Source organism: Plasmodium coatneyi, chromosome 14 (genome assembly GCF_001680005.1).
Source record: "Plasmodium coatneyi strain Hackeri chromosome 14, complete sequence".
Taxonomy (NCBI): Eukaryota; Apicomplexa; class Aconoidasida; order Haemosporida; family Plasmodiidae; genus Plasmodium; species Plasmodium coatneyi.
In genome coordinates, this window is record NC_033569.1 from 168,288 (window position 1) to 194,783 (window position 26,496).

Sequence of the window (26,496 nt, forward strand, 5' to 3'; positions counted from 1 at the left end):
AACTTTTAGAAAGAAATTTGTGATCCCTTCAGAAGAGAAGGAAGGAGAAGGAATAAATCCTTAGGAAGGAGGGTCTAAGGAGGAAGGAAGGAGAAGAAGGAATAAATTCTTGAAGAGAAGAAGAGAAGAGGAGAAGGGCGGTTTTGAATACTTTTAAGTGTGTGTGGGGGAAGGGATTAGGAACTTCGTATACATAATGTTATCGTATGTTTATAGTAATGTGTGAAGGGAACAATTGCGCATCTTTCTAAGGCTAATAGGAAGGCTAAAAGCAAATGTTAGGATAAGTACACAATGTACAAAGAAGTATCATGTACAAAAGAGGTTTTATGCATTAAAAATATAGGGAAGCAAAAGACAAATTAAGGGAAAAATGGCGGTAAGTGCAAATGTGAAAATGGGAATTATAAGCTGAGTATATTCCATGTAATGCATGGAAGTGTACAAGTATAATATAATGTACATATATTTCCCTAATTCTATATTTATAGGAGGACTCATGTTTGAGTCAATTACCTTCAAGAGAAATATATAAAAAATTAGGAGAGGGGAAGGAGGAGTGTGATGAAGAAGTCGGCATGAGAAAAGTGAAGGTCGCCTTAGGAGGAATTAGTAAACTGGAAGGACGTGTTAGCGAAATCATGAAGGCACTTTGCTATATAATGGAAATTAAGGGCAGCAGCAGCAGCCAGAAGATGGAAGATCTAAAGGAATGTAAATTCCTTCATTATTATGTGGGCAACGTATTGTCCGGAATATATTCAGATAAAGATGATAGCGATTTCAAGGACACTATGGATGCAGTACGCGGTGTAATAGATGCTCAGGAGAAAAAATTATGCAAGTGTTTCATGCAACATAGTGATAGAAAGAGCGACTTCAATAATCGGAAGTTATTATTAGACTACACTCAAGACTACACAGCAATACAGGACAAAATAACAAAAAACGAAAACACATGTTTCGCACAGTATAAAACGTATCTGACAACTGCTGCAGGGGCCTGCAGTGCAATGCTAACTGCATGCCAAATCCCAGGGAGGAACACCGGGGAGGATGGGTATTGTACCTTATTCAAGACAGTGTGCGAAGGCAATAATACCAATCTTGGTGATAAGGAAACTGTTCCCAAACCATCAGAACTACTAACTCAACTAACTGATGTGGAACAGGCTGAATCAGAAGCTGTAGAAATTCGGGACATTCAAGTTTCTCCTCGGGGACAGCGGCCCGAAGGAATTCCTGAGACACCTGAAGAAAGTACCCAATCCTCCGCAGCAACCATTGCAGTCCCTTCTGTACTCGGTGTATTGGGACTACCAACATTCGCTTTCTTTTTATATAAAGTAATTTACCATTGTAACTGAAAGTATGCATAATATAAATGTCGAATATTACACCTTATAAACAGTAAGTAAAGGGGAAAGTAGCGCTATGTTATATATACATATACGTCGTAAATGTTTCCATTCCTTCTACCATTTCATTCCTTCTCTTTCTTTTTTTCAGTATACGTCCTTATTTTCTGGAATTTTTAAGTCTCCTAGAACAAAGAGAAGAATAACTACAGGGAACTTTGACGACATGTTAAGAGAAAATGCTTCGACAACGGACTCAACAATAGACTCAATATCAGAGTATACAAATTCCGATTTAACAGCAAATTCTATGGAAACTTCTTCCACCGTAGGAAATTCTACCATATATAATGGTACGTCACTTAGAGGAAGAAATACTAGAAAAAACAACAACAATAGAAGGAAACAGAAAAATAGAAATAATATAGCTTATCATCGAACGTGAAACATTAAATTAAAAGCCTGTTCCTTTAGTTATAAAGGAGTACTGCATGATTCTGCCAAAATATATGTACGGACAATTTCGTCAGACGTGTGCACCATTACTATGTAATATAGTACAATGAACAAAAGAAAAAAAGAAATAATAAAGGAAAATAACAGGGAAGGACAATTACGCATATTATTTATATTTAATGGACAAGATTTCTATTCAATGGTTCATGTTTTGATAACCTATATTTGTTCTTTGTCTTTGTTCCTGTTGTCTTTTCTTATGTTGTGTACTTCCCGTCCTTCTAGATAATCACTCAGAATACGGCGCAGAATATTGTGTCATGGATTCTATTGTAGAATGATCTGTTCCATCTGTTGTTGAACCAAGTGTGTAACTTCCTTCTGTAGAATATTTTTCTGTGCAAGTGTCCGTTAGGGAGAAAAAATGACGTTCAAATGACCTCCTTCCCTTACTCCTGACCCCATTGCTCCCTCCAAAGGAATGGTTACCAAACCAAGAAGACCATGGTTTATACTGAAGGGAAGGAAGGTTGTGTTAGGGCAGTGGTCGATGGGTTGTTAGGTGGGTTGTTAGGTCGGTTGTTAGGTGGGTGGTAGGTGGAAGGAAGGTTCTTAGGTGGTGGCACCACCTCCATTCTATCACCATCACAATTAAAGTGCAAATTAAAGTACACCTCAGATTGTCCAATCAACAACAACAACACCTCCATCGCCCCTGCTGCTATATTGGGTACACTAGGTACTGTGGGAATTGTAACGACTGTTGCATATTTCCTGTACAGGGTAATAACTATATTTACTAATGCACGTTATATACATAGAACATTAGAATGGTATATACAATACACAGATATACATAGATATATATAACTACATATATGTATATGTCCATATATATATATATATATATATGTATATATACATACACAAATATATCCGTTTATAATATTTTTTAAAACGGAGGGGAAAATAAAAAAAATATATATATATATTCATCATTTCTGTTGTCCAAAGTTGTATGTTTACACATAAGGAGTAATGTGTACATGGGTGATACATATTTTTCTACCCTTCCTACTTCTTTTTTTGTTTTTATCTTCTTCTTATATCCTTTTTCTTTCCTTTTTTTTATCACTATAAGAAATGAAAAGAAAAAAGAAGAGAAAAAGGAATTCAAAAAAAAATAAAGAAAAAAAAAAAAAGGAAAGAAGAAAAGGAAAAAAAAAAAAAAAAACAAAAAAAAAAGAAAAAGGAAGGGTAAAAAGTAGGAGAAGAAAGGGAAGTGTGCAGGAGTGTGCACCTATGGGAGAAAGGGTATGAAGTTATAAAGGAAGGTATAAAAGGAAGAAAACAAATGGAAGAAAGAATAAGAATGGAAGGAAAGAGAGTAAAAGAAAGGGTGTGAAAGGAACAAAGAGAGTGAAGGAAAGGGAGTGAAGTTCAGGGTGTGAAAGCAGGTTCAGGGTTCAAGTTCAACAATGTGGTCTGCTAAGTTTTTTAGGGGGGTGCTGAGGAGTAAGGTGTATTAGAAAAGAAAAGAAAAAAAAGAATAAAAAAAAAAAAAAAGGAAAAAAATAAGAGAAAGAAAATTGAGGAAAGCGAAAGTAAAGAAAGAAAATGTGTGCACGTCCTGTGTGCGCAATATGTGTATAGTACTTAATGATGTATTATTATTACCTAATTAAGTAAACGATTTCGATTTTGCATTGAATGTATAGCATTGCTGATTTCCATTCATTGAATAAATAGTGGTAAAAAGAAAGAAAAAAGAAGAAAGGTTTAAGGTGTAAGGAAGGAAAGCTTAAGGGAAAAGAAAAAGAAGGTTAAAGAAAAGTTGTAAAGAAAAAAGATTTAAAGAAGGAAGAAAAGAAAAAGTGTAAAGGAGGAAGGTTTAAGGAAAGAAGAATAGAAGAAGGAAGGTGTAAAGAAGAAAAGGTGTAAAAAAGGAAGATTTAAAGAGAAAGAGAAGCTTAAAGGAAAGGTGTAAAGAAGGAAGGTTTAAGGAAAAAAAGAAGAGAATAAGGAAATAAGATTAAAGGAAGATAAGTGTGTTGTAATGTGAAAATATAGTACCATGGTAGAACCTAATGAAGAACTATGGAAAAAATGGCTAAAGCAATGGTTGCAAAGTACAGGGGGGACATTTCAGAAGGGGCAAATTCAAGTAAAGGAATATAAGGATAAAGGAGGAGGAGCATTGCTAAGGAGGGCAAATATAAATATATATGTGCGCGCTTGCACAGGAACCATTTGCATAAAGATGTGGTACACACTACATTAGTTGCTTATGTACTTTTATGTGTGTGTATGTCTAACCTCTTTATATACGTTTTGTAGGATGAGTTGTGGATTGATTTGGACAGAACGTTCCAAAAGTTAGTAACTCGGTTGAGTCCACCGGGAGGGAAAGAAGTAAGTACATTTTGTGGTGGAGTCAGTTGGCCTGAGGAAAAGAAGGACAAAACGCAGGAGAATGATATGAAAGAAATGTGTAAAGGTATTGCCGAAATAATATATTTCAAGAATGGAATACAACCGGGCCAAGAGAAAAGTAAGAGGAACATAGGGGATGGAACTGTTGAACAGAATATTGATGAAGTGGAAAATTATAAGCGATGCATAGTTGGAATGATTGCTATGTTAGCGTTTTATCCAAAACATTGCCGGTTTAAGAATATTACTGAATACATAGTAGGAAAAGTAGAAGGAGAGCTGTTATCGAAATATAGCGAGAAGGGGAGGAACTTTGATAAGTGTAAAAACGTGGATATTCCAGGTTTACTTATCGGTAAAGCAGTTTTTGCGGATAAAATTAGACAATGGGCACTTGATGATAAGAGGAAGGCGCAAAAGGACTCCAGTGGAAAGAGTGCAATTAGAAGAGTAGGAAGTGTGATGCAGGTAGGTTCAACTTATTGTGGGAGAGAAACTGAACTGAATCTACGAAGTCTGGATGAGAAGGACAAACAAAATATTGCCAAGTTATTAGGAATAAATCACGATGATAAGGAAAGTAGTAGTAAACTGAACCTACTGGACATACTAATAAATGATGATGATACTAAGTTCACCTTATCGAAAGACGAATTGAATGAAATATTTAAGGACGTAGTGAATAAGGGAGCAACTCCAGGGAAGGTGGACTCTGACACCATAGAACAGGCAATACAACAGTTACAGGAGGAAATTGAAAAAAAAATACGGGAAACTGATCCATCACAACCAGCAGCACTAGCACAATCACAATTATCACCAGTAGCAGCACCGCTAACATCACAACAACATGGATCCTCTTCTAATGGTGGAGGAATTCTTACCACCCTAACTTCTGCTCTGTCTGTTCCTGGGACAGCCATTCCTGCACTTGCAGGAGCATTGGCCCTACCAGCAGCTTTGTCCGCTTTCTTCCTTTACAAGGTAAGAACACAAACAACCTTGCTTCCACCCACACACCCACACGCCCTAACAACCCACCTAGCACCACCCTAACAACGTTCATTCTAACACCAGAATAACACCATAACACCTCTTTTTCATTTTTGTTTTTGGTATAAATGACACTTCTCCTTTCAGAAGCATAAGCTCTCTGGGAACAAGAGAAAAAAAAGATCCGATAGGAGAGAATTTTATGAGTTTGGGGATGACGACTATGTCACTTTTACAGAATATTCAAGATCAAACTTAACAGAAGGAACCAGTTCATCCGAATATTCAATTCCATACACCACCACCACTACATCATCATCATCTAGAAGATGATCATCTGGTAGATGAATGAACAGCGTCTTTAGATGAACGATCATCTGGTAGGATGATGGATGAAAATCATCTTCTTCCTTAGATGACAACGAACAAACAACAACAACAACATCTTCTTCTTCAGATGATAGCGAACATCTGCTAGATGAACGCACATCTACTTCTCAGATGATTATATATAATACTTTGCGCAATGTTGCATTTGTCATGTACGCTTACGCACACTGAAATGAAATACACCAAAATACAATGCGCCTACACTAAAATAGTAATACACCCCCCGTTACCCCTCCCCCTACGCACCTAAAACCTGAAAAAAACCTTCTACCTCTTACACCCCATCTTAAACCCCTTCCATACACCTACACCTAATGAAAAAAATTCCACCCCTTTTCCACCTATATCAAAGGCACAATTCATTTTTTTTTCTTTAAATACTTTATATCCACCCTTAAATAGAAATTAAAATAATAAAAATTTTTTGAGTGCGAACTCATATAATTTTAATTTTTTTTTTTGAAGGGAATAAAATATATTCATTACACAGTTCAAACGAACGAAGGAAACGATGTAGTTGAAGGGGCGTGAAGGGAAGGGGTGTGGAAGGAAGGGGATGGTCGGAACACACACAATTGGGGAGGGGTGTGTATATTAATTTTTTACAGAGAATACGAACCACTCCTACTACATTTGAACTTAAAAATTTTAGAGAAACATAAAATGTAATAATGAAATCAAATTTTTTACCATTATTTTAAATTATCACATCCGTTTGCATTAATTATTATTGTTCACATTCCAATTATTTTTAATATAAGCTACCTTCATACACACATTTAGAAAAAAAACAGTAGCTTATGTGCGAAAAAATCTTAGATTAAAACATTTTCCACATTTAAAAAAAAAAAAAAACAAGCAAAATGGCACCTTTCACAAAACTTTCCATACTTCTCACCGTCGCCATACTTTACTCCTCGTGGACGCAACATACTAACTACGTAAGATAGAAGCTGTTTTTACATTTTTTTTCTTTAGAAATTTGACACACACATAAACAAATACATACATTCATTATGGTTTTGAATGAATATTTGTTTTCTCCATTTTTAAACTAACATTAGAAAGAGAAAAGAAAAATTTTTTTTTTTTGTTTCTTTTTGCTGAGTGAGGAGGGGCTTAGAAGGAAGGTTGTTAGGGGTGAAAGGAAGGAGGATGGGGGAAGGGAAATTCCCCTTCCCCCCGCCCTCCTTCTTTCATTTTTTAATGGTAATACTTATACACTATGATTTATGAACACACATTCCTTACCACTTTCTCTTTTTCCTTTTTTTAGGTGAATGCAATAAGCACATATGATTCGTCAGATTTGAGCAGTGTAGGATCATCTATAAGGACAACTAGCACAAGAACAACGTTGCAGGGAAGTCCATTTTCTCATAAAAGTGATAATAATGAACATCCTCCCTTTAGAAGCACCTCCCTAAAGGAACCATATGAAGGAAGGAATAAAAGAAATAAAAAAAATAGAAGTGTGCGAGACAAGTGTCGAAGGTTGTATAACAAATGTAAATATGGGAAATTTAAACATAGAACCCTACTACTACTTATATTGGGTATGTTGACCCTGTGCTTATTAATTCTACATTTTGTGAGCTCAGGTGAAGTAGCTTCTCTTGATTTCCCTGGAAATTTTTTATCAGAAGCAAAAAGAGCTAACCCCCTACTTTCGAGTCCTCAAGGTATTTCTACGTGGGCACCTGCAATTGTCGGTGTAATGACACTTATTGCAATAGGTGCTTTGCTTGGATTCTACTACTTCAGAGCAAGAAAAAAATACATCCAACGATACAAATACAAAAAATACAAACTATAAATACAAATTATAAATTATAAGTTGTACTTTGTAAGTGTGGAATGTTTTTCCCTACTTTTTTTTTCCTTTCTTCTCACTTAAAGTGCACACTTTAAGTAATATGTTATTTAAATGAAGAAAAATGTGCACACTTTTAAATAATGTATATGCCATTTCAAATAAAAAAGTGGATTGCAAACGCACACACTAATTATATAATTAATGTGAATGGAGAAGGGGGAGACGTTATATGCGATGATAACCTACATTCCTGCGTTGCCTCTGCTGTTGTCGCTGTCTTCCATTATTATTTTTACTTGTTCCTCTGGTATGTGTTGTAGTAGTATATGGGACAGAAGAATATACTGTGTTAGAATCCTCCATTATTGAATTTTCTGTAGAATATAATGTTGTTGAGGTATCGTCATCCGTTGAAGTTAGAGTGTCAAATTCATTCCTACTGATGGATCTTTTTCCCCTGTTTCTCGTCTTGGTGCTCCTGCCACTACTGCCATCCACGAAGAAGTCTTTTATAAAAGAAAATGCAGAAGTGTACTAAGAAAAGAAATGGGAAGGAAATAGATAGAAGGGAAGTGAGGGGATGGGAGGATGGAAGAAAGGAACAATGGAAATTTATATTACATGTACATAACACAATTTATTCTATATTTCTACTTTTAAGTAGGAAATAAATATGTAAATTAAATGTTATAACTCATATCCTTATTATTGTTGTAATTGTACATTGTACCTTATATAAAAAGAATAGGATGGTAGGAAGACCAAGTATTCCTAGGATGGAAGGAATAATAGAGGCGGCCGTACTCCTACTACTACCTTGAGGAGCAGTTCCCCCAGAAGTGGTTGCTTCAGGTGCTTCAAGACGCTGATCACCTTCAGTATGGTGTGCACCCTGCACAGGTGCCTCAACTGTTATTTCTAACTTTTTTTTACATTCTAAAGTTTTAAGTTTTTCACAGAAATTTTTATAGGAGCTGCTGAATTCCATGCAATATTGTTCATCTTTTGTTTTACCTTCCCCCTGTTCGCAATATGTAGTCACTTCTTTACATGCCTCCTCAGCGTCTCCCTCGTAGTGTGTCCATTCCTCTACACACTTGGGATTGTCCCCCTCCAAGTACTTTTCTATACTTTTATGATCATGGTAAAAGTTGAATACTTTTCTTCTATACTTGGCAATATCATCATCAGCATCGTCATATTCAGTGTTACATTTATTTTCGCCGTTCGTAACATCTTTTAGGGTATCGTATATTACGTGCAGGGCGTCCTTCAGAATATAACCGTATGATTCCTGGTGGAAATCTTTCCTTACCCAATGATAAAAAAAACGACAAGGTCTGTAATCTTCAACATCGGTCTCAGATTTTAACTGTTCCTTCAGTTTGCACGCGACACAATAAGCGTACGCAATCGTCTTCCTTATACCTTTAACTTGTGGGTATGTACCTAATGCAGTTTCTAAAGCTTTATCCAATGTGTCCTTCCAGGTATTATCTAGGATACATTTGCCACTAGAAGCATCCCAAAATTTCTGGTAGAAATTTTTATTGGAAGGTAAATTCTTTTCATTCAGATCCTTCAACTATATATAATTGGCAGGCAGAAGTGGTAGTAGGAGGAGGAAGAGTGGAAGGGGTGTGTGGAATATATACATATATATATATATATATATATATATGTAGGTATACTCCTATAGATCTCATACATTCTTTATTATTTTACATTACTTCGTCGTATATATAAGAAGGTATTATATATGTACATTCCTTTCTATGTGCATATTATATATGCTCTCCCCCTTTTATGTGCACATATTATGTACTTAGTCAAACTAAACAGAGGAAGGATTAGTCCTCCATATTATTTTCCCTTACCATTGATGACATGTTTTATGTGCGCAAATGTACATATATTTTTGTATATAATGGAATTTATATTTTAAAAGTTATGTTCTTATAAATACATTCAACAGGGGTGGTGGTGGTGGGGGTGTATAAGCACTTTGTGTGTGTATGTGTTTTTGTTCCATAATGATTATGAATATCAAACATTCTATATTTCTATCCCGCAAAGATTGTACACATACTGTTCAAAAATTTCAAAGTAATGATAACCTTATACATATATGTATTAAATTATTCCCTTTATACTAGTACGCCGTAAATAGAAGCAGATATGTACTGGAAGAGCAATACATAAAAAAAGGAGAACTACTGTCGAATTTTTTTCCCATGTGCGTTCCTCTTTATACATTTTATTCTATTATGGAATTGTGTGTGGTTATACTTCGAATACTATATATAATTACGTGCATGCACTCATGTTACTATATATATAATAACGGCGGAATTTTTCTATTTGTGCCAAAAATTTCAGCATATACGTTATTCATTTAATGTTTTTCCCCTTTTTAAAATTTCGGAATATTATGCAAAAAAATGTTCATATATATATGTTTAGTGCAGTTCATATATGCGAAGAGCACTTTTTTTTCTTCCTTCTTTTCTTTTATTTTTCAATTAGTATAATGCTAAGAACTATTTTATATAAGGTGTTTATCACATTCCTTGATCTATCCCCTCCCTCCTTCCCCCACACCGCCTTTTATTCTAGATTATATTTTTATATATATTAATGTTCCCCCTTTCCCCCCTTTTTATTTTATTTGTTCTTTATCATCTGTGAAGATGTTCATGTTGTTGTTCTTCCTTATCATCGGAGAAGAAGATGTTGTTATTGTTGTTCATTCATCTACCAGATGAATCACCATCTAAGTTGTTCATCTACATGATCACCATCCATGTAGATGTTCATCCATCATCTACCAGATGTTCGTTCATCTGAGAAGAAGATGTTGTTTGTTCCTTTATAAAACGTAATACAAAAACATGAAGAATGAATTGAATATAAAGTGATTGCAAATAAATTTTTATTATACCATAGGGGTTAAAAAAAAAAAAAAGAGGAAGAAATATATATCTTGTCCTTTTATCACCTTATTATAGTATATAGTAAAAGAGCCCCCCCCAAAAAATAAAAGAAACAAATTACTGAAATTCACGAATATGCAAAAAAAAAAAATAATTACATGAGGGAGGGAAAAGAACAAAAAGGAAGAAGCTCAAAAAAAGAGAAGAAAAATATAATGGAAAAAGAAAATAGAAAGGGACGGAAAAAAAAGGAAGAAAAATGTTATTCTGTTCCTGTACAATGCATATAAACTGTATACGGACTTTCCGGTTATTTATGCTTCCTTTCCCTTCAGGGGAGGTTAAACATTACACATTACAAATGGGTTTTACATTAAATACGATGATAACGTAGATTTCTACTATTCCCATTTCTATTAATATTTGCCCTTCTTTTGGGTGGTGGTTCACCATATATAGTAGAATTGTCTTTTGATGAAGCAATGGTTGAGGCACCTTCTGTTGTATATAATGTGGACATGTCTGTTGTTAAAGTGTCTGTGAATGTTTCAAAGTTGCGTTCAATTGTTCTTATTTTTCTGTTTCTTCTACTGTTTCTATTACTGTTGCCTCTTCCAAATTCCTTACGAAACCAAGAAGGTAAAAGATTATACTGAAATAAAGAAATGGGAGGGTGGCAGGAAAGAAAAAGGAGAAGGGTTGATATATGTATTATATAAATACATATACCTATATATACGTATACACATATATATATATATCATATATATATGTATATATATGTGTACAGCATACAGTTTATTTTCTATATGTTTTTTTACATTTTTTAAATAAGGAAGAAATAAAAAATAATAATAAGCATAATTATTATATATACATTTTCACTTTATAATAATTATTACTTTGTAAAGGAAGAAAGCGACGGCAGCAGGTAACCCCAAGGTAGTGGCCAGTGTAGAAGAGATAATAGCGGGGGTGGTGGTGGTACCACCACCACCATAACTCTCCTGTAGTGATGATGCAGTAATTGCTGAAGGTTGTGAAGAAACTACTGAAGACAACTGTGCCAAACAGGAATTGAGATCCTGCTGATCCGTTCCTTCCGATGGAGGTGCTCCTTCCTCCGTAGCTTTAGACTGCAGTTCTGATGGTGTTGGGATTGTTCCATCCTTGATTTCCTGTACAAATTTATTACAGAATTTATCCCTATTCTCACTCCCACAGTTTGCATTTACCATTTTGTAAGCTTGTTCAGCTTCATTTAGGTAGTTATCATATTTCTCAATACATAGCGAAACGTCAGGTTGGGAGTCTTTTAGTTGTTTTTTTATTGTTTTGTAGTCGTAATAATAATCGAGTACTTTTTTCCTTTCATCCACAAATGAGCTGTCAGTAGTATTGTGTACAGCTTCGTAACTACATTGACCGCCGAATTCCTTAAATTTATTGAAGATTTTCTGCATAGTACTTTGAAGTGAAGTAGTCCTGTTCAATTTGTTCCATAATATATCTCCTAACCAATAATAGAAGAAATCACAAAGTATTGAACAAGGCGGTCGGCTAGTTGTATTCATTTTAGACATGAAACACCACGCTGCTAAAATTTCCTTGGCATATTCACCTGTTTTATATTGCCAGGTATTCCTTAGTTCCTTTTCCAGTATATCCATTATTCCTTCTGCCCAGGCGTTAGTGTCCGGACATTTATGTTCGCCATTGTTGAAATAGTTATACACCTTTCTGGAGGGTAATTGTTCCACATTACAGTCCTATGAATGTAATAGGCCAAAAGGGGAATAAATGTTCTAGTATGGTCCACATTTTTTTATTACAATACACTCAGTAGAAGCAGCATTGTGTATATATATATATTATTTTACTATTCATTTTTAAAATGAAAGAAGGAAAAGGAAAAGGGAAAAAAAACAAACCCCCCTACATTTGCTGTTATCAATTCCCTTCCTGGTTCCATTTTTTCCTTATATACATTTGTTGTGTATATATGTGGAATGTGAATTTTTATATATATGTTATATATAAAATGTTCTTTATGCACATTGTATTCATACATTAATAATAATGAAGGAAGCAAGTAAGTATGTATAAATATATTACTATTTCTCTTCCCTATGTTTCTGCAGGAGTATATACACATGAGTATATCATATGAGTATATACACATGGTACGGAAATTTTTTTATTTTCATGATTAGTACAGACATTCTTCAATTTCTCAAGGTCATTAACAACTTACATATATATGTACCTAAATTATCACATCTACATTATTAAAGTAAAAGTAGGAACAAGTGCATTGGAATAGCAAAATGAAAAGGAAAAAAAAAGAGGGGAAAAAAAAGAAATGAGAAAGAAAAGGAAAGGGAAAAAAGGAGGGAATGAAAAATTTTTTACGTATTTTTTATAAGAACACACACTTCTCATAATGTATGCACTCCTTCCCCACAACCACATTCCTTTTCTTTTCTTTTCTTATTAATTATGCTTGCTTATGATCGTTCATTTATAATAACTTCCTTCTTCTTTTACATTTATGATTGCTTAGTAATAATAATAATGTGATTGTTCGCTTTTTCCTTGCCTTGCCTTTCCTTGCTGTTGTTGTTCCTTTTTTTTTCTATGATTATGGTACGGAGAATTCATTTTCATAATAAAAATGTGCACGCACATTATATTATGTTATGTATATACCATTATTTTGAGCTATTTACCTTCCCATACCTCCTTCTCTTCCAACACATATTATATTTTATACATATATATTTATGTTTCTCTGTTTTTCTTTTTTTTTTTCTTTAAATTTTTTTTTCTTTTCTTCCTTCCCCTTTTATGATCGTTCCGTTATGGGAACTCCTTTCTGCCTTTCTTCTTCTTAAAAAAGAAACTTATTATAAATAATTTATTCATATGTGCTGAAGAATGTGTTTGCACATTATATACCATTTGATCACTTCTACCCTGCTTTCCTTTTAATGTAGATTATATTTTTTGCACATATATATATTAAAAGTGTGCTTCCCTTTCCGCTTGTCTTTTTATTTATTTTTTTTTTGTATTTTAATTGAGATTTTGCCTAAATTTTCCCCCTTTTTTTTCTCTTTTACATTAGTATATAAGTGTTATACACGCTATTGATTTCTTTGTTCCTTTTTCTTCTTTCTTCTTTTAATTTTAAATAGAGGGTTTCTAACTAAGTATGCACTCTTCTTACCTTATATATACTATTGTACATTATATTACTATTTCTCCCTTTTCCTTTCGTAATATTTTTTTTTTACATGAACTATGCACCCATGAGAAAATGTAAAAGCTTTTAGGGTACTCTAATAATTATAGGAGCACGTATTATATACACATGTGGAACGTAGGGAAGGTACAGCTCATTTATGTGTGACAGGGGACCCCCCTCTCCAGAATAATTTTTTCCCCCTTGAACAAGGGAGGAAATCCATATGGTCCATATGGATCTTTGTTGATATTTGGTGTGTTGTGGTATGTGTGTAGAAAAGTTGTTCGCCCTGAGCAACATGGCACAGTAGTGGAAGGTGTATATATATGTGTACCATTAGTTTATATAGGACACACGTACTTGGTGCATAACATCGTTCATGTTCATGTTTTTGTGTTCTACACATATGAAAGATGATCATAAGAGAAGTGATCACATTGGGAACCTTATTAATAATGCCCTGAAATCTTGTATATGGTGTGTACATATGTGCGTGCCCATTTTTTTTACAATTTATGATATTCCACATAATGAAGTAAATTTTATATCACCACATGAACAATCGTAAATGATAGGTAGGGGGAGGGCTCACATTATGTGCCCATAAACGAGTAATACGAGTGTGCTATGCAGTTTCTTTCATGTGCACACTCTTATTTCATACTCATGAGTGTGCACATTTTACCCATAGAGTTGTATTATGCAGTGACCACTTATTCAGCGAAAACTTATTCCATGAACATTACATTCCTGTGCAAGAATATTGCCACTCATTCTACACAAGGTACTTCAACACAAGGGATTTTTACAAGGGACCTTCTTTTTATATAATGGGACCCCTTAGACAGTGTAAGCCCATACTCCTAAGTAATATGCACAACCTCTGAAAAGGCATTCTACATGGTAAACAGATCTGCCCAATGTGGAATAGTATAATCATTTGAGGGGGGAGTATTACAGTGTACTGTAGCCTTTATGCGCATGCCATAATCCCATAGAAACATATTAGGGGAGCGTCTTCGGAGGGTGGTGTAATGCCACCATATTTCCACGGAAATGGGAAGTTTGTGCCTGTGTGTGTGTACGTACTCCATCATTAATAATTAAGGGGGGAAAAGGCGGGGCCCTAAATGCTTCTTTAAGTATTTTGTAGGAAAAATACAGTAAATAGTTAATTGTTGAAACCGCTGAATTAAAAGGTAGAAATAAAACAACCGTCTCATGAATATATAAAGGGAATAGTAGTACACTCAGCTCCCCTTTTTATCCTAAATTTTCTTCAATGAACTTTTCTTATACAATCACATATAATACTGCGCAGCATATCATAATTATTGTGTATGCACATATTAACATAACCCCCGTGTTTTAACTGTATTATGTGCTACATAGAAAAATGATCATAGTACGAATTCCACGCAGTTCGCCCAATTCATCCCTCCCCCACATATAAATTCCTCACTACTTAACTGTACTATTCACACTTCATACAAAGGAAGAAAAAAAAGAACATCCAAGGAGAGGCGCATTGTAGAAATGTTTGGGGACACATTAACAGACGACAACATTTCTACAGAAGACACTTCCACAATAGGAGACTTCTCCACAACAGATGGATCTACTGTATATGGTGGGCGACCCAGAAGAGGAACAAGAACAGGAACAAGTAATACGAAGAGCCAGAATAGAAAAAACATACACTACCGTCCAATGTAATGTGATGTTCCACCCCCGCCCTCTCCCCATGGGGAGAAACTATAATTTTTTTTTTTTTTTTTTTTGTAATACTACATGTACACTATTTACACACACTTATAAAATGTACCAAAAAGGAAGGGAAGGGAAGAAAAAAATGGAAAAAGAAAAGAAAGAGGAATAAAATAAAAAAAAAAGAACATATTTAAAAAAGAAAAAAAAGAAAAAAAAAAAAAAAAAAAAGGGGGGGGGGTGGCGAACACATAGGTATGTATATAGAATATAATATATGAATTAAAAGGAAAGAAGAGAAAGAGGGGAATCGGATTGCTCAAATAACGTAATATAAATATTTTTGTTTGAGTTCATTATTAGTAAACGCAGCTGAAGGAAAGAGAAGGAAAGAAGGAATGAGGAAGGATGAGAGAGGGTGTACACTGCAACATATTCTTATATGGGGATGTGTTCATTCTTTTTTTTTTTTTTCTTTTCTTAAATGTTATATATCTCCTCTCCTTAACATCCCGTTCTTTTCATAAACATACTCTACCCTTACTGAATATGAATACATTGTGCACACATTGTGCAAAAAAAATGAAATGGAAGAGGAAAGGGAAGCACAGTTTTCATATGTAGAATTTAATGTGTAATGAAAAAGAGATAAGAGCTCAAATAATATCATGTGCATTTTGGATAAGGAAGCTGTATATAATGTACTTATTGGTATAAGAAAAGGAAAAGGGGGAAGGAGTCAAAATATTATTATTACAGAACAATCATAAATGTAAAAGAAAGAAGATGAAATGAGGAAGGAGGGTGTTATGTGCTACAAAATATTACTAGAAGGATGTGGTATATACTTCTCTTTTTTTTTTTTTTTTTTTGGGGGGGGAGGGGGGGGCATATTAATATTAAAAAAACTTTTAAATCAATTCATACATATTGAATACCTATTGAATTCATAATGAATACCTATTGAGTTCGTATTGAATACCTATTAAATTCATATTGAATACTTATTGAATTCATATTGAATACCTATTGAATTCATAATGAATACCTATTGAGTTCGTATTGAATACCTATTAAATTCATATTGAAATTTTTTCTCCTCAAAAAAGGGGGGGAGGGGGGAAAAATCTGTTCCTTCTCCTTCTCTTCCTTTCTATTCCGTTATGCTAATTTTTTTTGCTTAATTCATTCGTACGCCGGTCCTGCCCTTTAATTATATGCATGTGCACATATTACGATCTTGATGTATATATGTAATGTGCTATTATAACTTGAGTACTTGAGAAATGTGTATTATTAAAGGAAGCAGAACCTGAATAAATATTCCTTAGTTTTTATTTTTTCATGTATTGTACAAAAATTTCGCACTCTTCCTCAACATATATAAACACAATCCCCCTTTTAAAAGAAAGGAAAAAAAGGAAAAAAGGAAGTTTATATATTATACATACACATATATATATAGAAGGAAAATATATACAACAACACAACCCGCCCATTTTAAAAAGAAAGGAAGGAAGTTTATGTTATATATATATACAAAGAAAATATACACATCTGTGCATCTAAACCATGTCCGAAACCGCACCAGTAGCACCAGCGGTAAGAGAAAAAATTTTAGGGGATTGAGGAAAAGTGGAAGGAAAGGTTGTTAGGTGGGTGGTAGGTGGGTTGTTAGGTGGTTGGGTGGTAGGTGGTGGAAGGAAGGTTGTCTAAGGAAGGTCTAAGGAGGAGGAAGGAAAGGAGAGTCAAAGGAGGAGGGAAGGAAGTGTCTAAGGAAAAAAGGGATTAAGAAGGAGCATGGGGGAAAGGAAGTTTTTCCCATCCCTTCTTCCATCCTTCCACTCCTTCCTTATCCTATCAGCGAATATATGGAGAATGGAAACATATGTTCATATATACATATGTATGTCTAGATACATATATATATGCACATTTATGTCCCACACACATAACTCCCACCTCCACAGACGTGCACACTAGATTCAATTCAGAAGCAGTTAAACTTAATTAACGACTTCTATTCAAATTTCAAGAATAATGCAGAGAATCAGGGTGATGGGGGTACTGAAGGTGCACAATTGACGTCCGAGTTACGGACTGCCTGTTCGAACTGTACGAAAATTACTGGTGACGCTAAGGGAATCGAAAACGCCTACTTATACGCATGTCAGCAGAATGGGCAATCGGATTACGGGGATTCCCCCTGCCGCCTATTTTATTATTGGTTTGGACACAAATACTGGTCTCACTTAAAAGGTAATGCGCTATCAACAGTTTTGGATAAAATTTACACCACACTGAAGGGATCTTGCACTAAGGGAGAATGTACTTTTAAATATGACATTACGGACCAAACTATTTTTGATCATATGAAAATCATATTTGAATATTACAACGATTATAATCAGGTACAGAGTGAACTAAGTCGGAGTGGTATCACCTGTGCGAAGAAGTGGTCAGACTATTGGACCAAACTTTCCACAGCATGTGAAAAAATGAAGGAGAAGTGCAAAGAAGGGTCCGATGATCGGGAAAAACAATATTGTAAAGACTTTGACAGTACCTATAAAATCCACTGTGAAACAGCTAATCTCCCCCAACAGATGACGGAACTAATAACAAAGATCCAACGTGAAGCACAGCTGGCAGCACAAACAGCAGCAACCTTAGCAACAAAAGAAAAGGACGAAGCCGTAAGTCAAGCCGTACGTGGTGCCACCACCACAGCAACCACCTCTTCTATCATTGGTACCTTAGCAATGACCGCTGCTCCATTCTTTTTATATAAAGTAAGTAAAGTAATAGTAGAAATTTAAAAAAAAGAACTAAATTATTAACAGTATAAATAATATACACTCCTTAGACACTCTCTTCCTTTCCTTCCTCCTTAGAACCTCCTTCCTTCCTCCTTAGATATCCTTTCCTTTCTTCCTTAGACTCTCCTTTCCTTCCACCTCCTTAGACCTCCTTCCTTAGACCCTCTTGTTCTTCCTCTTCATTAGACCCTTTCCTTCCTTAGATCCCCCTTTCCTTCTGTCCATAGACCCAACTTTCTTCCTTCCTTAGACCATCTCCTCCTCCCTTAGACTTTCCTTTCCTTCGTTAGACCTTTCCTTCACCCTAAATCCGGAATCCCACTCTCTTCCTCCTTAGATCTTTCTCCAGTTAGACATTCCCTCCTTAGACCCTCGTTTCGTTCCTCCTCCTTAGACCCTGCTTTCCTTCTCTCCCTCCTTAGACCCTCCTTTCCTTCTCTCCATCCTTAGACCCTCCTGCTTTCCTTAGACGTTCCTTCCTTCTTAGACCGCTCCTTTCCTTCCTCTTCAATAGACCCCCTAAAATCTTTTTAAACCCTTTCCTCTTTTAAACCCTTCCTTCCCTTTAGTATAAACCATGGTCTTCTTGGTTTGGTAACCATTCAAATGGAAGAAGAAGAGGAAAAAGATCTGCCGGACGTGAAATCGACGCATTTGCAGAGGCTTCCACAACGGATTCCATACTGGATGCAAGCGAAAATTCCACAGTAGGATCTGGTGCATACAACACAAGACAGTCCAGTGGAAGAAGAAATAATAATACACGGGGTCGCCGGATGGTAGGTTATCAGAACATGTAAACGTAACACACCATATGTGATGTAACACTGAATGAATATAATGTGCCCCCTTTGGAGAACATAAATGACAGTGTAGTTCATACAGTGTGTGTACAGTTTATATATACAGTGAGTAAGGAAACGGAGCAAAATGGAATGACATTTTTTTTCCTTCTTTGTTCCTCTATTTTTTTCATTCTTTTCATTTCTCTTATTCCTTTTTTTTCCCCTTCTTTCCACTCCCTTTTAGTTTTTTCCTTTTTTTCTACTTCTCTGCATTGCATGAAAGTGTCCACGTTTATGTGTAGTTAATATGAGCCGCGGAAAAAAAAATTTTGCTCCGTTCACGGACGTGTTGGTAAAAATTTTTTATTGAAGAATTAAAATGCTTATTTATTTTTTTTTGTTACAAAAGTTTTTATCTTTGTGTAATTTTTTTTTTCGCTTATTTTTAAATAAAAATATTTCTTCAAAAATGTCAGGACCTTTTTTTTTTTTTTTTGTTCCGCGCCCCTTTTTGGGAATATTCTTTCGCTTGATGCAGTTATTCAAACATACACATGTAGGAAGGAAAAAAAAAAAATAATAAAATAAAGTAAAAGAGGAATATACATCCCTGGCATGGCTCAATCCATTCATACAAACATCCCCCTGGAGAACATGTAATTGCGCCAAGTGGCCCAAATGGATGTACCACTTACGAATAGAACCGTTGGGCTTAACGTTAGGATCCGGCTTGAACGTTGCTCCATACATGAAGAAGCGAGCGTCCGTGTGTGTGTGCTCCGTTGGATACACCTGTATGACACTTCCACACGCACACGTTCCAGGGTATAAAAAAAGGGGAGCCCCTATCACATTATTACTCCTCCCTCGGAGGTTTGGTTAATATATATTTCCCAGCTAATGCAGCCATGGTAGCATAGTCCATCTTTGTGATGTCCATTGTTTGCTCCATTTGAGATAAAATGTAAGTGACTTGTTGCACAGAGGATGATCTAATAATTCTGGAAATGATGGCTAGATTCTTGGCTTTGGTTATTCCATGTTCTGATATTTTAAAAGGAACTTTGAATTGTTTCTTTTGTTGTGTTTCCCACCAATTGGCTACATAGGAGCCTTGATAAAAATACACCCCAGTGGGTAAATTTTCTGCGTTATGGTACAACTGTTTAAATTTTTTTTTTTCGACACTTGCTTTTTTTACCGCTGTTCGTTTCGGTTTCCGCTGGTCGCGGTTTTTTGGGGAGTTATTGCTGCTGCTGAATGAGGGAAGCTGGTTGGGTGGACCGACTATTTGGTTGGACTGACTGATTCGTTGGTTTGATTGTCCGATTAGTTGGTCCATTTGGACGTTAACTTGGTCGGTCTGCCTGTTCTCTGTGCAGTTTGGGGATGTTCTACTGTGAATAAGGGCGTTGGGAGTTCCCCTTCCGTTAGGTATGTCCCGCCCGTTGGGCGTGCCTCCTACGCCCGGTTTTAACAAATCGTGAAAGAGGTTTTCACTTTTTTGTGTGGTTCTAATAGCTTGGAGCATTTCCTCCTTCTGCTCGGTGGTTAAGCTGTCGTAGCATTGCAGAGCTTTTTGTAGTTTATTAATACGATGATTCCTAGAAAGGATGGCTAAGATCATACTTTTTTCGATTCCAAATTCGGCAATCTTATATGGTACTTTAATTTGTTTTCTTGTTTTATGATCAATCCAATTGGCAATAAAGGATCGAGAAACTCGACTGTAGAAAACACCCGTAGGCAGATATTTGTATTTAATTATTGCGTCATTTTGTTCCGATGGGGGTTCGAAACAGGGGTCACTGCCCGGGTTGCTGGTTCTTGCATTTCGGCCGGGTGTCCTTCGGCTGTTCCCTACATTTCGGCCGCCCACACTGTAATAATTACCAGCAGAGTGAACATTAGCGGTTCCATTTCCGTATTCGTTACTATAGTAATAGTGGCTGTTCGTGGTACCATCGTGCAGACCGTTATAGTAGCCTACCTTGGACTTGTTCCTATAATTTCTTTTTTCTAAAAAGTTCAATTTTTCGAGCATTCCATCGTTTTCGTTCAAGGGTGCGTTATCTTCTGCATGGTGCGCTTTTCCTCTCGTGACAATGTTACAGTGGTTGCTGATGGTGGTGGGTCCGTTGCTGGTGTTATTGTTGTTGTTATTGGTGATGTCTGTGATGTTGTCTGTAATGGTGGTTGCGTTACCGTTAGTGTGATTGTTTGCGTCGCCGTCACCGTTACCCTCATGGTCACAATTGTTAAGTTCTGCTTGTCCATTCTGTCCGAAAATATCTGCACCATCCTTCTCGTCTACATACCCAAGGGCTAATCTACACAAGTAGCTATTGTCCGCCGTTCCCAACTTTTTCAACTCGGCATAGTTCCTTTCATCCTGATTGATGATTTCGTTTAATGTGTTTCCTCTCCATTTTTTTGTATACGCAAGGTACCTTTCTCCTTGGAAGACACTTCCGTATAAAATGGAAATGACCCTTTCCTTTTCTCTTCTACAACTTGCAACGTATTTTTGTATTTGTTCCTTTGTACATCCAAGAGTTTTTCTAATTATTTCTTGCCAAACGTTGCGGCATTTGCTACTTTCCTCCTTTTGCTCCTCCACATATTTCACTTGGTCATTGTCAAGATGATCCATCCTTTTTTTTTTTTTTTTTTTTTTTCGCTCCTCCTTTGGGGCAGATAGACAATTTAAGAGGGAAGGGGGGAAGTTGCATAGTAATGTAATAACCTAAAATGGTCTCAGTTATGTTGTTGTAGAATTGTGGGGGGGGAGGGGGTCAAAGAACTGAGTAGTATAGGGAAATGTGTAATATAGATAAAGAATGTGAATTACGATGTCGTTCATATATGTAGGTTCTTTTATTTATTTTTTTTTATTTAGGTCTTATATTTAGGTTTTTTTTTCCATGTGTAATGGGGGGAGCAAATTTTTTTTTTTTAATATGTGTGCACAAAAATGTTTTCTGCACAATTTGTTTTTTACAATTTGTTTATAATAATTATGGAAGAGTTCGGAAAGGAAGAAAAAAGGACAAAGAGAAGGAAGAAAGGGAAAAGTGATGTGTTATAAGCAATGCTCATGCATTATAGAATATATTTTTTCGAATCCGAATGAAAAAATTAAAATTTTTTGTTTTAGGGGAAGAAAAAATCATCATATAAAAAGGAGGGAAGGAAGGAGGTGTATGGTGAGGGGAGCATTTTTATTAAAGTACGAACATTTTTTTCCTTATAATTATAGTAATTCCCTGTATTATAATCTTTTACATATATTTTTAAAAATGTACACTCCCCCTCCCTTTTCTAAATGTGAATAAGGATGCACAGATTTAAAGGGAAGAATTACCACATATGCATATAAATTTTATATTAGATATATGTATATGTGCTCTAAGAACTTCTTTAATAATGAACTCACTCCCCTTTTTTTTTAAGGAAATATTAATAGGGAAAGCATGAGTATTATAAAAGTATGTGTGTGTGAATAGTGGACTTTTTCTGACGAATAGTGGAATTTTGTGTTTTACAAGGGGGAAGAGAAGGGAATCACATTGCTTCCATGGTAAAGGACGAAAACGTGAATATAAATAATAATAATAATAATATAGAATAATATTCCGATTAGTGATTTGTAAGCAAAATAATATAACACATAAATGAAATAAATAAAAAGTGTATATACAAAGAACAGTTTGATTCTATCCCTCCCCTTCTTTGTCCTTCCTTCCTTTCTTTGTTATATGTGTACGCTTTTGTATAAGGGTCTAAAAATTTGTTCTTCCCATATATATGTTCTTCATAAATTTTTGATTTAATTATATGTACATAAGGATTTAATTACATGCATATAATTAAAGTGCATTGTTGTTTGGAAAATGTAAACAATGTGTATACTATTAGGAAATGGTAAAAATGCAGAAAAATGATCATTTGATACATATTTTTCGCTTATAAAATTATGAAGAACCAATAGGGGAAGGAAGGTAGGAAGAAGAAAGGAAGAATTTTTTCACATATATATATTTACTATATGAATAAATAAGAGGAAGAGAAGGAAGGGAAGGCAACAACTTTCTAAAAATAGGTTCATTATATAAAGGAATAATACCATTAGCACAAAATGGCACCACAAACACAGGTTACTACTTAGCATATATAAATATTATAAATACAATACACTATGTACACACTAAAATAATAATATAAACGAACACATAGGAACACCAATTTTCGCCTTTTTCTCCTTCTTTCAGTTACAATCCCTGGAGGAAATACGGGATGAGACCCCTTCCGTAAAGAAGTATGATGAGTTCGAGGATGAGAGTAATGGTTGTACAAAGTATGGAAGCATGTATAACAAAGAGGAAATAGTACAGAAATTGAAGAGGACAGTGGGGAAAACATACGGAATTAATGATAATGATACAATTGGAGCAATTGCGGATGCCCACTGTTACGCATGTAACGAAGGGGAAAAGGCGAAAACGGGGGAATACTATGATTATTGCCACTTCTTGTATTTTTGGATAGGAGAAAAAATAAAGGAACATTTAAATGATCATGAACTTAGGAACGTCATGCAAACACTTTACGGGAATCTATCAAGTGAATCATGTAACAATGGGTGCAAAAATTTGTACCCTGATATGAGTACATCTATTTTCGACCAACGGAAAAAAGTGTTCGATTTTTCTTACAATTATTATACTTTAAAGAAGAGCTCAGAGGATAATATGGAAGTGTGTTCTCCAGAATGTGGAACATATCTACAGAGTGTTAAATCAGCATATTCAAGTGAGAAGAGTAGTTGTGTTGATGCTACTGCTGATCCATATTGTAACGAACTTACTGCAGAATATAAGAACTATTTTGATGGTAGCGGTAAACCCAAATTAACATGTACTACATCGCCCGAAAACGAGGAAGAAAGTGAATCATGCCCCGCAGAACTGGAGCAAGTCTTCTCCGATGCAGTTCCAACATATGAGGATGGAAAATCACTTACCGTAAGTAAAAACAAAAAAGAATAAACGCTTCCATTCGAAATGAACGTTGTGCATATACATTAGTATTCTATACTCAAAATTAATAGTCCAATATTTTGCATATAATATGGTTTATACATAATACAGCAATGTACAGAAATAAGGCACATACCATATATATCCATACACATATATCTATGTATATATGTAGACATATATATATGTGCTATATATGTAGTTATATATATGTGTATGTATATATATATATATTTGCACGTTCCACTCTTCTTTTTCCCCCTGCCGACTGCATATTTGCAGGAAGAACATTTTAAAAAATTACCTTCAAAAATATTGTATCAGAAATTCGAAGACAATTCTCGTCAAGTTCATTGTGATTCTAGTGATGTGGCGGGCGTAACGGCTGCGTTGCAAAGTACACTAAGTGGGAAGGGGGTTGAGTTCAGTGACACTGATGTGAAGAAGATTTTCCATGCCTGGTGTTATGTAACTGGGACCGTGAAGAAAAAGTGTGCTTCGTTGTACCAGGATCGTTTTAAATTTTTTTACCTATGGTTTGGGGAAATGATCTTTAAAAAGAAGGAACGAATTTATTCATTTGATGAACTGATGGATGAAATTAAAGACGGACTGAATAAAATGGGGGGGGAAGGTGGCGATAAGTGTGGACCTCTATGCAAAGGTGATGTTAACGACAAAACCACTTTTAACCGCAGAAAACTAGCATATGAATATTATACAATCTATAAACATATAAAGGAACACTGGAATGAGCATCAGTACAAGTGTGATAAAGCATATTCCACTTACCTCAAAGAGACTTATGAAGCATGGGATGCTGTACGTCAACAATGCAGTGGCAAGAAAGACAAAGGTTACTGTGACGAATTTAATGAGAATTATAAGGAGCATAATGGTCAAGAACTATCAAAGTTGGAATGTACTGTGGAGCATAGAATAGACACTGCAAGAACGAAAACACATGAAGGTTTCCCTGTGGAAGGAGGGGGACCTGCAACCATAGGCCCTATAGTATCGTCTGCTCTTGGAATAGGGGGAGGATTAGCTTCCATTGCTCTTCTTTTGTATAAGGTAAGTATAATTAACATAATTACAACAATTATAATAGAGCAATATATACGTATATATATATGTACTTATATGTATATGTATGTATCCACATATTTTCCTTCTCTTCCTTTCCATCATGCCTACACCCCTTCACAATTTTCAGTATGATCTCCTACCTCCTGGGATAAAAAACACCTTCTTTGGAGGAAGGAGCAGAAATAGCAATAAAAGGAGGAACAGAAGATCAACCAACTCTAACTTCAGTACATTCACCGAGAACGACTCAACAACGCAGTACTCCACAGAAGCGTCCACACTAGGTTCTATGGAAGAAGACAATTCTACCATATATAATGGAAAACGACCACCCAGAGGAGGGAATAACAACAACAATAGAAGACGGGGACATGAAAACGGGAAAAACATTAGTTATCAAAACATGTAGCATCCAGTGGGAGGAGGAAGAGGAAGGAAGGGAATATATATTGTCCCAAATAATTTTTGCTAAATCAAAGAAGGAACTTTCGGTGGTATACGTGTTGTCCATATTATACTAAATAATAGATTCCCATATAGAGCTCTGTAGATGCGCCAGGAAGGACTAATGTGGTAGGAACACCTAAAATAATTATCCGTGCAAATGTCTGCCACTGTTGTAATTTATGAAAGTGTCTGCGTGGGGAACGAACTCTGCATCATCATACGAGGAACAACCATAATAACATTAACAATTTTTGGCAAGGAACTTACATTTGCCTGTCCATGTGGGTCACCGAAAGGAGGGATGTGCACATATTATATTTCTTCCTCCCCCCCCATTCCAATTTTAATGGAAAAGTGATGTAGTTATATATATAATTTTACATACATATAGGATGTAGGAACTATAGGATACAATGAATATATTTTTTAGGGGTGGATGTGTAAAATACACATATATATGTAAAGGAAGCAATAAATAAGAATTAATTAGCACATAAGGGGGAAAAATAATGAATGTAAATTAGGAAGGGAGAGGGAACCTACTTAAGAGTTAAAAATAAAATTAACATATATAGTTCACACTTCCTGAGTGTACTCTGCAATGAATATTTCCCATATTCTTCTATATTATAAAACATTTTCGTGAACAATATTTTTTTTTTGGGCATATATAACTTTAGCATCCTTTTCGTATTATTATGTTACTTTCTTCTCATTCCATTCATTCCATAAATATGTACGCTAACCTTTCTATTAAATATGGGTGAAATTGAAACAGGGAGACCCCCCCCTCCTCGGCATCCCCTAAAATCAAATAAAACTTAAAACCCAAAAGAAAAAATGAAAAAAAAGAAGGAAAAGGAAGAATGAATAAAAAATACCCCACACCACAACACAGCACCATATTCCTTCCATCTCGAACTTACCATCATCCACATCTTCCGCCTTCTGCGTGCATATTCAATAAATAGCATTTTACATAAG

The 26,496-nt window shown here is 35.3% G+C and overlaps 3 protein-coding genes across 3 annotated transcripts; 2 read left to right on the forward strand and 1 right to left on the reverse strand.

Annotated features, from left to right (window-relative positions):
- Nucleotides 1–16,905: 16,905 nt before the first annotated feature.
- PCOAH_00051660 (KIR protein) lies at nt 16,906–18,272 on the forward strand (the record flags this gene model as incomplete). Its single annotated transcript, XM_020061946.1, has 3 exons — nt 16,906–16,935; nt 17,304–18,029; nt 18,228–18,272. The coding sequence occupies 3 exons, from the start codon at nt 16,906–16,908 to the stop codon at nt 18,270–18,272; spliced, it is 801 nt and encodes a 266-aa protein (XP_019917779.1).
- Nucleotides 18,273–19,793: 1,521 nt separating this feature from the next.
- On the reverse strand, nt 19,794–21,590 carry PCOAH_00051670 (Uncharacterized protein; the record flags this gene model as incomplete). Its single annotated transcript, XM_020061947.1, has 1 exon — nt 19,794–21,590. One exon carries the CDS (start codon nt 21,588–21,590, stop codon nt 19,794–19,796), a length of 1,797 nt encoding a protein of 598 aa, XP_019917473.1.
- Nucleotides 21,591–23,075: 1,485 nt separating this feature from the next.
- On the forward strand, nt 23,076–25,474 carry PCOAH_00051680 (Kir protein; the record flags this gene model as incomplete). The annotated part of the gene is made up of 4 exons (XM_020061948.1): nt 23,076–23,093; nt 23,209–23,961; nt 24,259–25,050; nt 25,193–25,474. 4 exons carry the CDS (start codon nt 23,076–23,078, stop codon nt 25,472–25,474), a joined length of 1,845 nt encoding a protein of 614 aa, XP_019917820.1.
- Between the last annotated feature and the right edge of the window lie 1,022 nt (nt 25,475–26,496).